This window comes from Sinocyclocheilus grahami, unplaced genomic scaffold, assembly GCF_001515645.1.
Source record: "Sinocyclocheilus grahami isolate Dianchi unplaced genomic scaffold, SAMN03320097.WGS_v1.1 scaffold744.1, whole genome shotgun sequence".
NCBI classification, from domain to species: Eukaryota; Metazoa; Chordata; class Actinopteri; order Cypriniformes; family Cyprinidae; genus Sinocyclocheilus; species Sinocyclocheilus grahami.
Window position 1 is genome coordinate 99,074 of NW_015505923.1, and position 20,106 is coordinate 119,179.

The 20,106-nt window shown below is 39.0% G+C and overlaps 1 protein-coding gene across 1 annotated transcript in view; it reads left to right on the forward strand.

The window, feature by feature from the left end:
* Positions 1-20,106, forward strand: part of LOC107560796 (oxysterol-binding protein-related protein 6-like) — a 76,015-nt gene that overhangs the window by 51,511 nt on the left and 4,398 nt on the right. Inside the window, exons 11-19 of the mRNA XM_016245064.1 lie at positions 2,883-3,113; positions 4,063-4,170; positions 4,772-4,909; positions 6,561-6,648; positions 7,755-8,008; positions 11,810-11,947; positions 19,529-19,592; positions 19,684-19,762; positions 19,860-20,004. Of these exons, the coding sequence (XP_016100550.1) occupies positions 2,883-3,113; positions 4,063-4,170; positions 4,772-4,909; positions 6,561-6,648; positions 7,755-8,008; positions 11,810-11,947; positions 19,529-19,592; positions 19,684-19,762; positions 19,860-20,004 (1,245 nt within the window). The remainder of the gene's footprint in view (positions 1-2,882; positions 3,114-4,062; positions 4,171-4,771; positions 4,910-6,560; positions 6,649-7,754; positions 8,009-11,809; positions 11,948-19,528; positions 19,593-19,683; positions 19,763-19,859; positions 20,005-20,106) is intronic.

Sequence of the window (20,106 nt, forward strand, 5' to 3'; positions counted from 1 at the left end):
CGATATATCGGTCAGGCTATTTACTAGAGCCAGTTATGTGGTAGCCTAATTATTGTGGGGCAAATTAATTGTAATCTTAATATAATAATAAAACTAACTTCATAATAATAATAATAATAGGCCTAATAAAATAAGAGTGAACAGGCCTACATTAATTGGACATGCCAAATCGTCTTAATATTGCCAATAATTGATGTTTTTGACAATATCTCTGGCTATCGTCGATACAAGATCATCATCTTTCAATGCAACCCAGCAAGGGGAGGTTATCGCGGGCACGTCCGCTATGCCACTGGACAGCATGTTGCCTGTTACGTCGTTTGGGCTGTCTTGTTGAGCACAGTGGCACTAAGAAAAAAACTTTTATTTTCCAGATGTAATAAGTTTAGTCCATCGAATTTCTATTGCTTAGGGTTAGGGTTGCTCGATTTCTAATGCATACCGAACCGAAAGCCTTGTACTGAACGGTTCAATACGAATACTTGTATTGCTACACCCCTAGTAAATATGCATCCTTGAGATCTGTAGTGGTAAACAATTTTTTTTTTCTATGTACAGAATTCAGAGATTTAGAATATTGATACACAAATCTGTGATTTGAATTCTAAGGTAACTGTTGAAAGCTTCAGATCCAGAACAGGGAAAATGCCTCATTCCTTCTTGATAGAGTTGCCACTCTGCCTTGAACAAATTTGGAATAGAAGACATTAGTGGGCCTTGCATCCCAGACAATATTCCCCCCCACAATGACGCTGATTATTGGTCCTCAGACAAGGTGAGAAGGTTAACCCAGTCCTCTATAGGAGTGAAGACCTCACCGACCATCAATGCGGGCGCTCCTCCCCCTGTAAGGTGTTTTGCTGGAAATCCTGCATAAAGATTGCTGTTCTGTGAAGCACCCTTGGAGAGAGTTTGTGGTAATGAGAGCAAGCAATTGACAGCAGTGCCTTAGCACACCAGACAGATGGTGAGATCCTTTATGGAGATAGCTCTTTATGGAAGCCATGAATGTTTGGCTGGTCAATGAAATGAAATCTTTCCTCTGTTCAGTGCTGGTAAGCCTGTTATCAAGACAGCACATTGTTCTCTGTCTGTGACAGCTGGGGTGTGCAACTCCGGTCCTTGAAGTCCTCTGTCCTGCAGAGTTTAGCTCCAACCCTGATCAAACTCACCTATGTGTAACATTCTAGTGATCCTGAAGACCTTGACTAGGTTGTTCAGGTGTGAACTTGATTAAGGTTGAATCTAAACTCTGTAAGACATTGGACCTCGAGGGCCAGAGTTGCCCACCCTTGTCTATAAGATACACACAACTTTGTAAACCCTGTAGAAACCTTGCCGTAGAAAAAACAACAAAAAGGTATTTTACTCACCTAAAGTTGTCAAAATTGACGGCCAAATAAATAGTAACTCTACATTTTCTCTCTCTCTGGATGGTTGAACAATGTGTAGTGTACTGAGGACATATGTAGATGGCACACGTTGGAAAAATGTTAAATTAAATGCTGAGCCTGTGCAGTAGGTCATATACAGAAGGGGGAGGGCTTCCCTAGTGCATTGGTTCCCAAACCTGGTCCTGGAGTACCCACAGTGGTACACATTTTGGATGTCTCCCTTACTTGACACACCCATTTCAGGTTTTGGAGTCTCCACTAATGTACTGATAAGTTGATTCAGGTGTGCTTGATTAGGTAACCATACAGAATGTGCAGAGTTGTGGTTACTCCATGACCAGGGTTGGGAACTAATGCCCTATGCAGTGGTTCTCAATTCCAGTCCTCGCGCACCACCGCTCTGCACGTTTTGTATCTTTCTCTTATCTTTCGCTTCAGACGTTTGTTCTATTCGAAAGTGCCCTGCAAAGTTTACATCACAGGATATTTCACCATGATTCCAGTCCAAAGGGACCTATATGTTCCATTAACAGGGCATTGAAAGTGCACAAGACGTGAATTTAAATTGTATTTATTTACAGAGGTATTATGTCACACTTCTCTAGTGAGTTTCGTCTGTGTGTGAAGATGCTGCGGGCAGTGGCTTTTTGCAAATCTGTGAATGAATGTTCTGAAGTGAAGTAAACTTCAACGGATTTCCCCTGCTCAGGGAGTAGGGAGCAATGAACACTGTGTAGGGACCATGTCATTTGGAACACAGTTCATGCATGGAGCTCTCTTCTAACGAGCTGGTTATTTGAATCAGCTGCGTTAAATAAGAGAGCCATGCAAAGTATGCAGAGCAGTGGTACGCGAGGACTGGAATTGAGACAAGTGGTCTAAAGGCGTGGTAGTGTAAGGCTTCATGAATGGCCACACAGTTGTACTGTACCATAATGAGATGTTGAGTGAGTCAACTAAATGAGAGCAGACTCTGATCTTATCTGCATCCTTAAATTCAAAGCATACAGTTGGTGCAGTAAAAAAGGTTTTGAACAGTTTATTTAAAATAAACTGGATGTCAGCAGCTCTGAATGATAAGGTTTTGTTCTGACACTACCAACTCTACTAAAGACACAGCCTGTGTTGAATTTGTATGATTATGTGATTGTCGTTTTGATTCATGTTAACACATTAACGCATGCTAGTGGTTCACATGTCATCCTGTGCTGAAGTATGAAGTAACTTAATTTCACTGTTGACCTGTGAGCTTAACTTTACACTGCTTGGCTTGGTGTGTGTTTTGTGTGTCTGTGAACTCTTTACTGAAATCTAACTAAACTATACTCATCTAATCTAGAGTTCAGATGTCCCCAGTTGGGTTTTTTCCTCAGTCGAAGGAGTCACTCAACTCTGAGAGGGCTGTGTTCAGAGGCCCACCTTGCTGGTTATCCTAAGACTGTGTCTGGGATCACTTCTATCTCACTGTAATTTGTGTGTGTGTTTCAGGTTCCCCTGAGTGCAAGTATGTCTCAAGTGCGTCTCCACTCCTCTAATCCTAACCTATATGCGGAGTTGGCTGATTTTCAAACCCCAGTCCCACGTCTGACTGACAGTATCGACAGCGCCGGTGACTACATCAAACTGCAGGAAGATTTCTGCATAGTTGCGCAAAAAGGTGAACAAAGCATCCATTCCAGTGTCACTGGATCTGCGTTGCCATGGCAAGAGAAATGTTGTGTTTTTAATTTGAGATTTTTTTTTTAGCGAATTGCCTAAAAAGACTGACGTTACCAATTTTGAAAAAGTGAAAAAAATATTTTTGGGTTTTATTTTTTTTTAAAGAAAATTGATACTTTTATTAAGTAAGGTTGCATTAAATTGATTGAATTAAAAATATATATATTTCAAATAAATGCTGTTCTTTTGAACTTTCTATTCATCAAAGAATCCTGGAAAAAAAAATCACGGTTTCCACAAAAATATTAAGCAGCACAACTGAATCATGTGACACTGAAGACTGGAGTAATGATGCTGAAAATACAGCTTTGCATCACAGGAATAAACAATATTTTAAAATAACCCTCATTTCCATTAAACATATTTTATTGGACTGTACCGGTTTTAATGCAAGTAGAAAACTTTTTTTATGAAGTACGCTCACTCAGGGACTTTAGATTTTAGATTTCTTTTTTGTTTTAAAAACAAAATTTTTAAAATCTTGTATAATTTTATCTTGCTGTGTTTTTGTGTTTACTTGTATTATTCCAACTCAGTTTTTGCCATGAAGATAGACTTAGATGCTGACATGGCAATAACTACTACAACAACTATTAACTAATACAATTTAAAATATATTTAATTAGGAAACTGTTTTAAATGTAAAACTTAAAAAATTTAAACTTTAAATTGTAATAGTAGTTTACAATATTACTGTACTTTATTTTAATCAAATAAATGCTGCCTTGGTGAGCAGAAGAGAATTCTTTTAAAAAACATTTAAAAAAATCTTTCCGACCCCAAACCCATTTAGAATCAGATTCACAGTTTCATCCTCTAGCCTAAGATGAATAGAGTTGTTATAAAAATGTATTCATTGAATGCAAGTTAATGTCTCTAGATCCAGTGTTTGTTTTGACCCCCTCATACACTCATCTTCTTACTTGTTCTGGATGATTGTGTTGTCTAGGCCTTGTCCCAGAATGTTGAGCTCAAGACCCGTCTGAACCGAATCCACTCTGAGTCGGTTCTGTCTGACCAGGTCGTCAGTGTGAACATCATCAGCAGTCCTGACGAGGTCTGATATTCTTCTGCTCCAAACCATTTGAGTTCCTAACAGTGAAATGTGTTGGATGTGGATGACACTTGGGCTTTGAAATTATTTGGAAAATAGACGGGTCAGGATATGTGGCTCTAATTGTCCCTTTTTATGTTTGAGAAGAGCATAAAACCACCTGGAGCTACAGGGGTAATCACCCATTTTCTTGATCATAAAGACAGTCACTGTTTAAGCTTGAAATCTCTTACATTTGCTCTCGTTTGGGTCTTTAAAGGAGTGAAAGTCACACTCAGTACTCTGGCCTCATACACTTTGGCTGCAATACAACCAAACAGAGCAATCATTAGACATAATGAGTCCCACGAGATGGCTGCTCGTACTGATCAACCATGTGTTTAACTATTGGCAGCAGACATTGCGTTTCAAGGCTTTCACTTTCTACAGGACTTAAATCCTTCAGCTTTTGTGCTCCTCACATCAGGTTGTATATCTTTGTGCGATGGCCTCGAGTATAAGTGGCTGCCTGTGATAAATTTTAGCTCTACAAACACAAATCTGCAAGTGACGCACTGAAGTAACCCTGAAATCCTTTAATCGTGTATGTTTGTGGGTTTTGTAGGCTGGGGATCCGCTCCACGTGGGCATCCCTCTCTCTCAGCAGGTGTCCAATGAGAGCAGACTCTCCATGTCAGAGTCAGTGTCGGAGTTCTTCGATGCTCAAGAGGTGCTTCTGTCCGCCAGTTCATCAGAGAATGAGGTGAGAAGTCTGTGTTAATGTTAAAGTTATTTATATATATATATATATATATATATATACAGTGGGTACGACTAGCGAGACTGATTATCCAGTCGAGAAACCGTAGTTTGCGTCTCATCTGACCATACAGCAGTGGGATGTGTTGACAATCCATTCAGTCTCTACTTCACATAGCGCTTGTGACGTGTGAGGGCTCGCGCTCTTCAGAGACAATCACAGAATATGACCGAGCTCGTGTTTTAAAGCGAAACACTGGAATGAATAATTCACTTAAAACGCAACGCGAGTCTCTGTTCTCTCTGAAATCTCTGATGTAATCAGCCTGGTTTCCTTTACATTAGCACTGTTTTGGACGGATTGTTTGAATGCATTCACTTACTGGATCATTGGAGTTTAGCAGCTTAAAATGATCTGATCGCAAGCAGAGAAGCAAAATTGGGTTAAAGGGTTAAAATAGAAATTGTGCTTCTGTAATTTTGCGTAAAATTATTTTAACGCGTTAAGTATTGTAAAATTAATCACATGCGTTAACGCGTTAACGATGACAGCCCTAATATATATACAGCGGATAAAATAAGTATTGAACACATCACCATTTTTCCCAGTAAATATATTTCTAAAGGTGCTGTGACATGAAATTTTCAGTACATAATTCCCATATTTCCACGAGTGACTTGTAGTAATTATTATTATTATTATTATAAAGAATGATTAGATGTGTCCAGACTTGTACATATTCAAGCTCAAGTGAATCATTGCAATTACCAGTTAGGATTTATCAGCTGTCAGTGTCATATGTGTAAGCATGGTCTGTTTGTTTAAAGGGGTCCTATTATGCTTTTTCACTTTTTTAATTTTAGTCAGTGTGTAGTGTGTATGTTTGGGCATAAAAAAGATCTAGAAAGTTACAAATCTCAAAGTTCACTCCAAAGGGAGATATTTCGTCTTTTTAAAATCCATTTTCAAGAACTACAACGAACGGCTCGTTTAGACTACATCGTTGGTTTTCCGGGCTTTGTGATATCACAAAGCAGCTCATTAGAATATCATTACAAATAATTCCCGCCTACAGAAATTGGAATGGTTGGGGGTGGGGAGGGGCAAGGTTGTGGTTAGAACGCTTGGTTGAGTGAGTGCATCAGACGAGACGACGAAGAAGAAGTGCTGCTGCAGAGTTAGTGCATCAGAGAAAACCAAGAAGAAGAAGAGCTGCTGTGCTGTAGTGTCAAATTTTCGTAATGTCTAGAACACTTCTTACAAGTATAACACGACGTAGCTGGGCACCGCGGACAGACACCGAACGGCGCCGCCGGAGTGCCCACACTCATAGAAAATAATGTATTTGAATTTTAAAGATGTGGCGCGACATGACGCTGCGCTTCTCGTCCGGTGTGCGACCGCCTGAAACGCTGTTTTTTTTTTTTTTTTTCACCTCCGTGCCCAAACGTCTTTGTTTGGGCTTCCGAAAGCGGATAACAAAATCAAGACTTTGTAAAAGAGCATAATAGGACCCCTTTAAGTGTGTTTATTTGTATACTTGCACACTGCACTGCAGTAGGTCATTACACACACACACACACACATATTTTACAGTTAGTCAGCACTGCGCAAAATGAAAGACAGTGAGTAACATCATCTCTCTCTCTCTCAGGCCTCTGATGACGAGTCTTACGTCAGTGATGTGAGTGATAACATTTCAGAGGACAACACCAGCGTCACAGATAACGTTTCCAGACAGAGTAAGATCGCTCTTCGTTTTGTTCCGTTCATTAGAGCAGGACGCCGTCCTGATGGGACACATGACCTTTGCGTTACACACACACACACACACATATTTGTATACTTGCACACTGCACTGCAGTAGGTCATTACACACACACACACACACACACACACACACACATATTTTACAGTTAGTCAGCATTGCGCAAAATGAAAGACAGTGAGTAACATCATCTCTCCCTCTCTCTCTCTCTCTCTCAGGCCTCTGATGACGAGTCTTACGTCAGTGATGTGAGTGATAACATTTCAGAGGACAACACCAGCGTCACAGATAACGTTTCCAGACAGAGTAAGATCGCTCTTCGTTTTGTTCCGTTCATTAGAGCAGGACGCCGTCCTGATGGGACACATGACCTTTGCGTTACACACACACACACACATAAAATTATGACTATTGTAATGTGAATATCAAAATATAAAATGCAAAGGGATTAATATCACAGTATCTGTCAAGAGCATGTTGGGGTCATATTTCACCCCAAAACCAAAAGAAAAGACAAAATTAGTTTAAATGTTTAAAAATGTAAAGATTGTTTTAGGACCTTTTTGATTTGATTATGGGTCTTATGAAAATAGTGCCATTTCTTATTACAAAATGTAAGTTTTTTTTTTTAATTTTCCTTTGATGTTGGGAATACATGTGACTTTGTTTTGAATTAATGAAAGTATCACAATCATTTTATTGCAGACAGTGTCACTGTAGAATTATTGAGGTGCTAATATAGTTTGTATTTTGAATTTTTTTATTTGTAGATTTTCCATTTTTAGTTTAGTTTTAGTAGTTTTGTTGTGTTTTCGTTTCAATATACATGTAGTTTTTATTAATTTTTATATGTCAGTTTTAGTTATTTTTAGTACATGAAGTTTTCAGAGTAAATGAAAATGAGAAAAGTTTACATGTTTTAATATTTTATTTCAGTTAATTTTTCTTTTATTTCAAGGAATGACAATGTTTTTATGGTTTTAGTTTTAGTTTCAGTTAGCTATAAAAACCCTGATTGTTTATACTCAGTATATCCTGCAAAACTGGTATCCCACGAGTAACCTTGTGTTTCTCCCTCAGTGCCTAATGGTGATCTGGCCAGTGGTGCGTTTCGTAACGGTAGACGTACGTGTCTCCCTACTCCCGCCCCTGACACGTCCAACATTAACCTGTGGAACATCCTGAAGAACAACATCGGAAAAGACCTGTCGAAAGTGTCCATGCCAGTGGAGCTGAACGAGCCCCTGAACACACTGCAGCACATGTGTGAGGAGCTGGAGTACACAGAGCTGCTGGATAAAGCAGCTCAAACCGACGACCCCTATGAACGCATGGTACGCTCCAACTCTTAAAGGGACAGCTCACCCTAAAATACAAATTCTGTCATCAGTAGCTCATTTTCATGTCATTCCAAACCCATTAGACTTTTGTTTAAAGCACAAATAAACCTGCAAAATTTCCGTCCCTCCATTAAAAAACCAATTCCACCAAAATCATAAAGACATCATAATCCATATGAATCAAGCGGTTTAATCCATGTCTTCTGAAGAGACACAGTCACTTTATATGATGAACAGATTTAAGTTTTATTCACATGTAAACATTTATCAACGTACATAGAGCACATCAATTATGGTCAGCGGAAGGTGAAATGTGCCTGCTTGATGCACAAGAGCGAGCCTCGTCTACATGGATTACTTTTACAATGTCGTAATGAACTTTTTATGCTTACGAAGCATCAAAGTTTTAGTTACAAGGACTTTCAAAATGTTGGGACTGGAATCTCTCAGGTTTCATTAAAAATTTTCTTCATTTTGAGTTTTGAAGCTGAACGAAAGTGGGTGGAATGACATAACGGTGAGTAAACGACGACAGAATTTCCATTATTAGGTGAGCTGTCCCTTTAAGAGAGTTAATGGATCTGGATTTTCAAAAGACATACACCTAACAAGCATTTGAGTCTGTTCTTTATTGGCATCAGTGTTTCCATGAAGAATCTTTAACATCTATGGAAACTTTCCATTCCACACTAAAACACACTAAGGTTCTTTCATGAACTGATCACTGAAAGGTTTGCCAGGTTTCTTTGGTTCTTCTATGGCATCGCTGCAAAAATACCATTATGAGACCTTTATTTTTAAGAGTGTTGCTGGTCTAGTTGCTCTAACAAGCTTAACCGTAATGCTCCACCAAATCAAAATCAAGTTCATCAGTCAGTAGTCCAGCTTATCAACCATTAAGACCAGACTATTGGCTTGAAACAACCAGCGTAGACTAGCAAAGTAAAACCAGCTACATAGTTTTATCTTGATTTTCCAGCAGGGAAAGGTAGTCCAGAGTGTGCGAGGACAGACTTGCGCTCCCACAGAAGCGTGCCCACACACGAATGTTCACACTCACCTTCATACGTAGCGGTGGCTGGTGGAAGGGTGAACAGGGCCTGAAGCAGGAACACATGTCCCTTGAGGACAGGCAGGTGGGCATTTACCTCTGGCCTCATTAAGTCCTTCTACTGTAGCCTAGTTTGTGTCCACACACAGTGACGCACACTCTGACACATTCGGTCGCTCGTTCTCCACACTGCAGCACTACTGATACCGTAGTAATGATGCTGCAGTGTAGGCGGCTGACTGCTGGACTGCTTTAGACTTAGTGCTGCACATTTACTGTTGCAGGCTTTGTATAAATCTCAAGAAAATTGTTTCTCTCCACAAAACAAACAAAAAATTTAAATAAGAAATTATATTTTATATAAAGATGCTGAATGATCTTAAGTGCCTTTTGACAGTTTTTTTTACAGTAGTTTTTTTTACAGTACAATATTTAAGAACCCCCATTTCTATTACTGCAAAGAATTTTAAGTTAAAGTTTGTGTATCTAATTTTTATTTGATTCTCCTTACTGTAATACAATTTTTCTTCAATAATTAATGTTTTAATCAGCATAAACGGCAAATACCATCATGATGTACTTTACAGTTTAAATAAGATTTATTATTATTACAGTTTTTCTGAATTGCTAAAACTGTGTTTAAACCTTAAACACGTTCAGGCAGTTAGGCTCTTTTTGCAAAACTCTAAACACATTCTCATTCACTTAAACACTTATCACACTGTGATGCATTTGTGCTGCAAAATGCTAAACGCAAGCGGCAAAAGTTAAAAACAGCTAAAGCACAGTTGTCATCGTTTACACACAATGATTCAAAATTATGCACACTTGTTTCTAATGATGTGATCAAAGCAACTGAACAAAATATGAGCCAGTTCAGAGTGCACAAGGGCACAGGTGACTGAATCATGATACGAACAATAGCTTGAGGAAGAGTACATGTAAGAAGTGGAGGATGAGGAGAGAAAGAGTTTAGAGTGTTATCAAGGCTGGATCTGTCAGACCAGAGGGTTTTTTCTCTTTGTCTAGCAAAAAAGACAACATTACTTGTGATGTAGAAAAAGTCCTCAGGCCGGACTCAAGCACAAAGACATGATGCTGAGACAGAATGAATCTCTCATTGACCCTGATTTTACAATTGCACAACTTACAGTATTTGCGTGTACTGTAACATGCTATTTATTTAGAGTTTTATTTGACCTTTTTGGTCTTTGCAGTTGGACTGCATTATTTTTGCAGTATCCAAGTGCTGAATATATACAAACATTCAGTACTATTCAATATTCAGCACAATACTATTCTTGCAGCACATAGAGTAGGCCTATACAATATATTCACCTTATTCAGTTGCAATTACTATACTTTTTTACAGAATTGCAAAATTGCTTACTCAATACAATATACTTTTTTGCTGTAATGTTCTGGATGCTGTGTTCTCCATTTTTCTCGGTGGTGTCTAATGAATGCTCTAGTGTTTATTTGATTGACTCATGTGTGATCTGAGAGCACCATTTGATTTTGAGTGCAAGTGAAATGGTTTTGCAGTGATTGTTTGATTTTGATGGAAGAGTCAGATGTTTCGTGAATTTAGTTTGAGTATTTGGATTTGTGTTTTGAGAAAATGAGTGATGGCTTCAAGAAATGTGTTTGCAATTCAGAAAAACTGTATTATTATTATCTTGAATGATTACAGTAATGAGATTTCTTCAGGGTAATCTGATTTATCCATTTCCAGAAATAAAGTAAATTTTCTATAAAATCTAATGTTTTTATCAGCTCATACTATCATGATGCATAACTGATGCAATTTAAATAACATTTATTATTATTATTAATAATTCTTAGCTGTCATGAAAATAGTGTCACAAAGCACAAAAAAAAGAAGTATTATTATTATTATTATTATTAATGGTTACAGTAATGAGACTTTTTTTTCGGGGTGATGTGGTTTATTTTCCAGAAAATTTTTTTTTTTCTATAATTATTAATGTTTTTAATCAGCATAAACAGCAAATACTACAATGACACATACTGTAAGTACTTTGCCATTTAAATAAGATGTTTTAATAATCATGATCATCATATAACTATTGTTATTATTATAAAAATAGTGTCACAATGCACACACAGAAAAGATTTAGATTTGACCTGAAACCTTGCAGACTGTTTGTGTGGATGTAATACACTCTTAAAGGGTTAGGTCACCCAAAACTCAAAACCCCCAAAAAAAGCCGACCTCATCTTACATCCCCCTGGAACTGCTTCCGTGTACAACACTGAGCACGAGCTAGATTAAAGTGATTATTACATTTTGAATATGGATATTTTTCTTACACAAATGCATCGATTCGCTACAGAAGGCCTTTGTTCACCCCCCGGAGCCGTGTGAGACACTTTTTATTTTTTTATGGATGAGCGATTTTTATTTAAGTTCTTTTAGACTGAAGCAATGTAACCTGCTTAGTGGCATTAAATGGCTTGAAAGATCAAAGACAATTTTTAATATAACTCCGACTGGATTCGTCTGAAAGAAGAAAGTCATATACACCTAGGATGCCTCGGGGGTGAGTAAAACACAGCCTAATTTTCATCTTTGGGTGAACTAACTCTTTAAGGCACATTTATCCCATTATCTTGTTTCAGTGGGCACTGCTCTGTCTGTATAAAGAGCACACAGTCTATCTGGACTCCATGTTTTCAGCAGTAATGAGTGTATTGACAGGTTGCTTTGTTTGTGTGTGCAGGCAATCGTTGCAGCGTTTGCAGTTTCAGGATATTCCTCCACCTATTATAGAGCAGGCAGTAAACCCTTTAACCCCCTTCTGGGGGAAACGTATGAATGTATCCGTGAAGACAAAGGATTCTGCTTTTTTTCTGAACAGGTACGAATTAATGTATCTCTCTCACACACACACACACACACACACACAAACACTATAGCTGCAGTACCTGTTCCAGGTGAGTTCATGTCCTTCACTGTAGCACTGCACCACTTCCTCTGTGTGTGTGTGTGTGTGTGTGTGTGTGTCTGTTTGCTGGAGGCAAGGCCATCAATAGTCCTCTGGCAAAGGTTCTTCCTGCGTGACTTGAAAAGGGTCTTTGTCAGCAGTGAACTTTCCCACAGGCTGTGTGTCTGACATAATGCAGTGTGTTCATAGAGGGCCGTGATGAGAGAGAAACACTTGCACAGGCTCACTGTAGTGTAATCTTGCTTTATCTCACATCCACACACTCTGGAATAAACTGACCGACATGTGTCTCTCCACTGGAGTCTGAAGATCTGTGAGAATGAAACCGATTCCCCTGCAGCCCTTCATTTTACCCTTCAAACTTTTGTTGTTTTCAAACTGAATCAGCTGAAGAATTACATTTTTAATTTAATATTGGCCTTTACAAAGGAAAGCAACCATTCCAGGGGAACAACTTGTTTACCATATTCTTCATTCTTTCAAGCAGATTTTCAAGCAATTTAGATTAATCTTTAGGGCTACTAAAGTGATTCAGTCAAGAGTGTCAACAGTCAAGATTTTGTCAACAATCAACCAGTGTTTCCCCTGCCATTATATTAGCCCCCCGCCCCCCTTGAAGGTCAAGTTAATTTTATTTAATTATATTTTCTCTATAGCGCCAGATCACAACAGAAGTTATTTAAAGTTACCTCTCCGATAGAACAGGTCTATACCTTGTTTTTTATTAAGCAAATTAAATAGCCTTATGTTATTTATCTTATTTACACGACAGCATGTCATTTCGGTCACTACGTTATGGTCGCTCTCTCTGCATCACCTACAGCGGAGTTCTGCCCGATGTGCGTGCGCACACACACACACACAAGTGAGCCCATTCCCACTAGTATTTGTAAATATTAAGCTGCAAAAAGACTATTTAAACATGAATTCTGCATGTCTCTGTGTTAATGAATGGCACAGACGTGCGGTTTTGTTTACCACTCGTACTGAAGCGCGCGTGACGCTTGTGGTGATTTTAGCGTCTGCCTGCTCACTAAATTAGGACATAAATACATGAACAACATCTCCAGAACTGCTCTGAGAGTCACTTCATTGACATTTGACCGTTTCATTTGAGTAAAACTATCCTCATATCATATACACACAGAAATATAAAGGTATTCACGGCAACCCGTCAAAATAAAAGTTCGGTTTAACTTGAAGACATTACGGCAGAAATATAGCCTATTACTATTGTTCAGTAGAATGTACGTAATAGGCTACTTCTACTACTACTAAAATTAATAAAACCTTATTTTTAAGGAATAATCATACAATATTTCTTCAGTGTTTTAATTGTAATATTAAATGACCTTTATTTTCCAAAAAAAATTAATTGTTTAATTGTCTGAGCAAAAAATCATAAGGCTATTGTAAGAATAAATGAAACTTGTTTTTATGCTTTCAAATAATTAGACATGCTAAAACAGAATTTGGTAACAATAAAACATAGAGTCACTTCATTGACATTTGACCGTTTCATTTGAGTAAAACTATCCTCATATCATATACACACAGAAATATAAAGGTATTCACGGCAACCCGTCAAAATAAAAGTTCGGTTTAACTTGAAGACATTACGGCAGAAATATAGCCTATTACTATTGTTCAGTAGAATGTACGTAATAGGCTACTTCTACTACTACTAAAATTAATAAAACCTTATTTTTAAGGAATAATCATACAATATTTCTTCAGTGTTTTAATTGTAATATTAAATGACCTTTATTTTCCAAAAAAAATTAATTGTTTAATTGTCTGAGCAAAAAATCATAAGGCTATTGTAAGAATAAATGAAACTTGTTTTTATGCTTTCAAATAATTAGACATGTTTAAACAGAATTTGGTAACAATAAAACATATGGTTGGAAAAAAATAAAACATTTCATAGGGCCCTATACATGTAATTTTTGCTAAACTTTTAATAAATTGATGTTAAATTGTTTAAGTTTCATGATTTCAATTAAATAGACATGCTTTTTGATTAATAAAATTGAATTTAACCATTAAAAAGGAAAAAAAACAAAAACGTAAACCTAGGGGAAACACTGGTCCAAGATTTTTTGTCTTTCTTTTGTTGCTTGATTAACATCAATGACTCGGACAATAGCAAATAAATTAGACTGCTATAACTTTAAAACCAAATGCATGGATGCAATGTACTGATACACGTTCTCCCTACCGTTTACGTTCACTTAAGACATAATTGATTGTGTTAATGTGAATAATTGTCAAAACAGACAATTCAACATCATTTTGTGTGTAATTCTCCGTTCATGAGACGCGAAAAAGTAATCGTTGCTGTGTGAGATGCGCTTTCTGGGTGTCTGCGCTCAGAAAACCGGACCGAATTTAGTTCTCTCTTGCATCGTCAAATTTATCCATATGTCTGCTCTTCTCTTACTTCCACATTGACTTTTTTTAAAGTTTTATGAAGCATGCAGCAAGTGTATGTTAGCTTATGTCCCACCAGTTCATACGCAACTATGCATCTAACCTCCTAACCACGCAGCAGATTTGTTCTGAATAAATCTCTTCCCAAATCGTTCCCCTCCCTAATATTTTCGTCTCATTTTTATGCGTTGTCAAAAATGTCAATAGATTTGCGTCATATTTTTTGTCATTCAAAACGAGTTTTATTTCGTTATCATCTTGTTTTCGTCTGTGAAAAAAATTGTTGACGAAAATTGACAAATTATTCGTTAACGAAATTAACACTGGTATGCATAGAGCCGAACGCACTTCTTTAGATATTGTGTGTAAACAGGTGCTCAAAACATGCGCCCTAGTAAGTTTGGTCCTTTTTCCTGTGTCTGCACCATTTTCTCTAAGTTTATGGGTGATAAAAATGTATCTGTATTTGCTTAAACTACAGTTGTGAATATCTCTTAGCCCCCATCTCTTAAAGGGTTAGTTCACCCAAAAATGAAAAATTTCATTCATAATACATTAAAGCCTGTATTTTACTCACCCTTGAGCCATCCTAGGTGGACTTTCTTTTTTCAAACGAATCCAATCGGAGTTATATAAAAATTGTCCTGGCTATTCCAAGCGTTATTATTGTAGTGGGTGCGTGTTTCTCTTTAACAGTCCAAAACACGTTAAATAAAGCACACACATCCATAATAAAACGTTCCTCCTACGGCTCCGGGGCATGAATAAAGGCCTCCTGTAGCGATTCCATGCGTTTTTGTAAGAAAATATCCATACTATGGATATTTATATTAATAAGATATACAGTGGGGGAAAAAAGTATTTAGTCAGCCACCAATTGTGCAAGTTCTCCCACTTAAAAAGATATGGACCAAGAGGTCCACTTCCGCCTTGCCAAAGATCTCCCAAATTTTTTTAACTGTCTGCAGATGAAGCATCCACTCCTCTGAGGGGACTTTGCTTCGTGACAACATGTCCGCTCCTTGGTTCAGTTTGCCCGGAAAGTGCGCTGCTTTCAGCGAGCGCAGGTTGAGCTGAGCCCATTCCAGGAGGCGCTCTATCAGCACAAAGAGGCGCCTCGAGGAAAGCCCTCCATGGCGATTTATGTAGAATTTATGTATGCTGTCCGAGCAGACCAGAACGTGGTGTCCCCTCAGGTCTGGTAGGAAGGTTTGACAGGCCCGACATACTGGCAGCATTTCAAGGCTGTTGATGTGAAGACCTTCCTCCACTTTCACTTTTTTGTGCTGATAGAGTGCCTCCTGGAATGGGCTCAACTCAACCTGCGCTCGCTTTTGACCAGTGGCCGAAAGTCGGATTTCCTTTGTGCAGAGCTCCCCAACCCATGTTGGAAGCATCTGTGGAAACCACCTTTCTCCTGCAGACCATTCCCAGGGGGGGTGCCCTGTTCCATCCACTGAGCGTTCTTCCAAGGGGTCAGGGCTGTTACACAGGCCTGGTCTACCCTGATAAGCAGGCGTCCGTTGTGCCATGCATGAGATGGAACCCGCTGTTTCAGCAAGTACTGAAGGGGATGCATACGAAACAGGCCCAACTGTAGCACTGGAGATGTTGCGGCCATAAGGCCCAGCATATTTTGAAAGCTTGAGGGGGCGATAGGCACCGGCCTTAAAGGAAGCCATGAGCTGCTGTATGACCAGAGCATGCTCTGTCGCGACCACCGCTCTCATTTGGGTTGAGTCGAACACTGTTCCCAGGAACAATCCTCGTTGGCTGGGGGACAGTGCACTCTTGGCAAAATTGACCCTGAGCCCCAGGCATTCTAAGTGGCTAAGGAGGAAGGCTCTGTGAGATAGTGACTCGGCCCCCAACTGGGCCAGAACGAGCCAGTCATCGAGGAAATTGAGAATGCGGATTCCCTTCTCCCTCTTTTTGTGAAAGTGCGTGGAGCCAGGAACAGTCCAAACAAAGGACCATGTATTGATAAGCCACTCAGTCAAAGGCAAATCTCAAGAATCGCCTGTGGTGGGGGGCTATCTGGATGTGAAAGTAGGCATCTTTCAAGTCCAGAGAAATGAACCAATCCTCTGGCCGGATTTGTGAGAGAATCTGCTTCAGTGTAATCATCCTAAATGGCCGTTTCATGACGGCGCGTTTCAGGCGTCTGAAATCGAGGATGGGCCGCAGGCCACCATCCTTCTTGGAGATGAGGAAGGAACTGCTGTAGGAGCCTAACTCGCTCTGAGCTGGAGGCACCATCTCTATGGCTCCCTAGTGTTTTACATACATAAGATACAGTAAGAACATGAAAAAAGAAACAAAGTAAAACAAACTGACAAATACAATAAAACAAAGATACAAATGAAATAAACCATGCTTTAATTTGACATATTTTTGTGTGTATTTGATCATTTGGACACACATTTAAAATCCAAAGTGTAATTTGCTTATCCATTTTGGAGCACGCACACACAATTTAGCCTAGGGAACAGTGTCTCTTGCACAGATTATTGTGCTTTCAGCGTTTTATCATACATGTCCCGCAATTTAGCAACAGTAAAGACTGCATTTTACAACAATCACTGATTGTGCTGATTCTGACGTTAAGTTTGGGTTTTAGGGAGGAACGAATGTGCACCGATGTGAAGGGAAAGAAGTTGCACTAGACGAAACGTGACTAGTTTTTAATAATTTTACCTCATATCTTCTTTTTTATGATCCTTGGAAGCCAACATCGAAATCAACAATAAAGTTGGCTTAATATCAGAGCCACAGGCCTAAAGTGTAAGCAGACGTTTGGATGTTTAGTTCTCTCTTCTATCATCACAATTAACCTGTTGAGCGGTACGATCCCACATATGGGATTTTTATTTCCGTGCCCCTGGGAGTACGGTCCCACATATGGGATTTTTATTTCAGTGCCCCTGGGAGTACGGTCCCACATATGGGATTTTTATTGCCGTGCCCCTGGGAGTATGGTTCAAGTGTGCCGGACGAGTCTTAAAAAGTGAAGCCATTGCATTTCGATCGCCCCCAGGTGGCTGGTCCCAGTATAGGTCATAAACCCCGCCCTCTCCATGCAATCTAATGGGACAAACTAAATGATTAAATTTCACTTCAAAAATTTTTTTTCCAAAGAGGGCTTTTGTCATTTGATGTAGATTTTATCATGCTGATGTAAGTTCAAGTGTTCATTTTTTTAAAATAATTTTGGTTTTAGTTAGTTAAGTGATGCTATAAAAACGGGAGTATGACGTCATGATTGACAGCTGAGACTGACAGCTTCTCTGAGTTAACTGAGGCACCAACAGACTTTTTGGGGATCTTTAGGAGGATATTGGAGTTGTATTTACCTTATTTTAACACAATCCTCTCAGCAGACAAAAACTGGAGCAGTCAGACTAATTAAAACAGGGTCAGGGGCGTATGCTTGCGATCGACTCTGCGGGAGTGTGGGCGGGACGCGGCTCCACTTCGCTCGCTACTGCGCACACTCTGGTCCCGAGTTCTCTACTGCGCAGACTCCGGTTCCAAATGAGCGCAATATGGCCGCGCCCTGTTGGGACAATGGCGGCTTCACTTTTCTTCAATGGAATAGATTGAATAACTGCCAAATTCAAACTGCGTTTCTGCGCTTTGGCTGACGCTGAGACGCCGCTGCACTTGTCATATAATCAGAACTATGCAGTGTTTTTAAGCACATAATGTTTATTTAGGTTTCAGACATTTAAATACACAATTACTAGTAAAACAATACATTTAGAGTTTGTAAAATACACGTGGATGTTTATGGAAGTAGCAATAACAATCCATTTAAATATAATTTGTTGACGTTTTATTAATATCAGATACACATAGTGTAAGTAACAAAGTTCACTCTATTCTTCTCCCAGTTCACCGGCCACTTATTTGCATGTATTTCGGGAGAAATTTATGAATTTACGTGCTGTAAATATGACTGACAGGACACTGCAGCGCGAACAAACATGGCGGCGCCCATCTCACGTTACAGATCACGATCAAGATCATTTAGAATGGTTTTTAAAGGACAAAACACTCATTTATACATATTTGTGAATCGGAATATCAGATAGTTGATGATATGGTAAGCAAGTTTATGAATATTTTGAAGAAAAACTAAATAAAAGCGATCCATCTGTCATACAGTGTTACTGTGTGTCACATGACAAGTGTGTCACGTGACAAGCATGACGCGTCGACATGGAAACAATAAGGAGAAAAGTTCTAAAATAACGGTCGCCTAAAAAAACTCACTCTGGGGGAACCGCTAGAATATTTTAAACTCACCAGTGAAAGGGTTAAACAGGGCAATCATAGACAAATGCATCATAAAATGCATCATAGACAAATGTCCTATATGTTTTATATTGCATATAAAAACCGCTGGCGACTCTGGCAAGATAGAATTGGCAAGATAATGTCTATATAGCAATAATAAATGCATGTGTATTTTCTTAATTTCTCCAGTAAATGTCTCAACAGCAGAACCATTAACGTCAGAGCTTATCGATACTCCGGCCTTTCATAATTTAGCCCCAGGGCCCATTTAATACTGGGTTATGGTATCCATCTCTACCGATAGGTCTAACTCAATCTGACATAATGCCATCTTTATCACATGGCACAGCTGATTGGTTCTTTTTGTATCAGCAGCCAATGTGTGCTGCTCAACATTTCAGAAATCCTCCACCTTCCCCAGCTCCACCTGTATAGATCTGCTACGGGGTGATTCATGTATGCCATATGGGGGTTATTCATATATATGTGCAGCAGCAGTATTTCTTGCATGCTTACAGCAACATGTTGTGGATGTGTTGGCAGTAACAAAGCTCGGTACTTGCTCTGCCGCAGCAGCAGCGTAGCAGATCTATTCCGCCAATACCAAACACATTAACATTGTCATGTATATTACCATACCAAACCCTCCGAGAGTTGTCTAGTCAATATTAATTTGTGAATTAATTTTGCTATAATTTTGCTTCTTGCTGTGCTTTATTAATAAACTTGTGCGGGTGATTACATCTTTCTGTCTGTGTACAGGTGAGCCATCATCCGCCCATCTCCGCTTGTCACTGTGAGTCACAGAACTTCACCTTCTGGCAAGGTAAGACTGATACCACTCCTATATTTAACTCTCAAAGACTTTTTATTATCACACTCAAGTGTGTGTGTGTGTGTGTGTGTTTGTGTGTCAGACGTCAGATGGAAGAATAAGTTTTGGGGAAAGTCTATGGAGATTCTTCCCATCGGAACAGTGAATGTCATGCTGCCCAGGTACAGTCCTGTTTGTTTCTCTGCACCATTTATTCACCCTGCATCTGTCCCTTCGTCTCCCTGACTCTGTGTCATGTTTTTTTGCATGTGTTGGCAGTTATGGTGATCACTATGAGTGGAACAAGGTGACGACGTGCATCCACAACATTCTGACCGGGAGGCGATGGATAGAAAATTACGGCGAGGTCACGATCAGAAACATCCGCAACACTACCTGCATCTGCAAACTCACCTTTGTTAAGGTAAATGCTCATCTGCAACAGCATATATATATATATATATATATATATATATATATATATATATTAAAAAAAAAAAGAGGGGAAAGCCTATCGTGTGTAAAA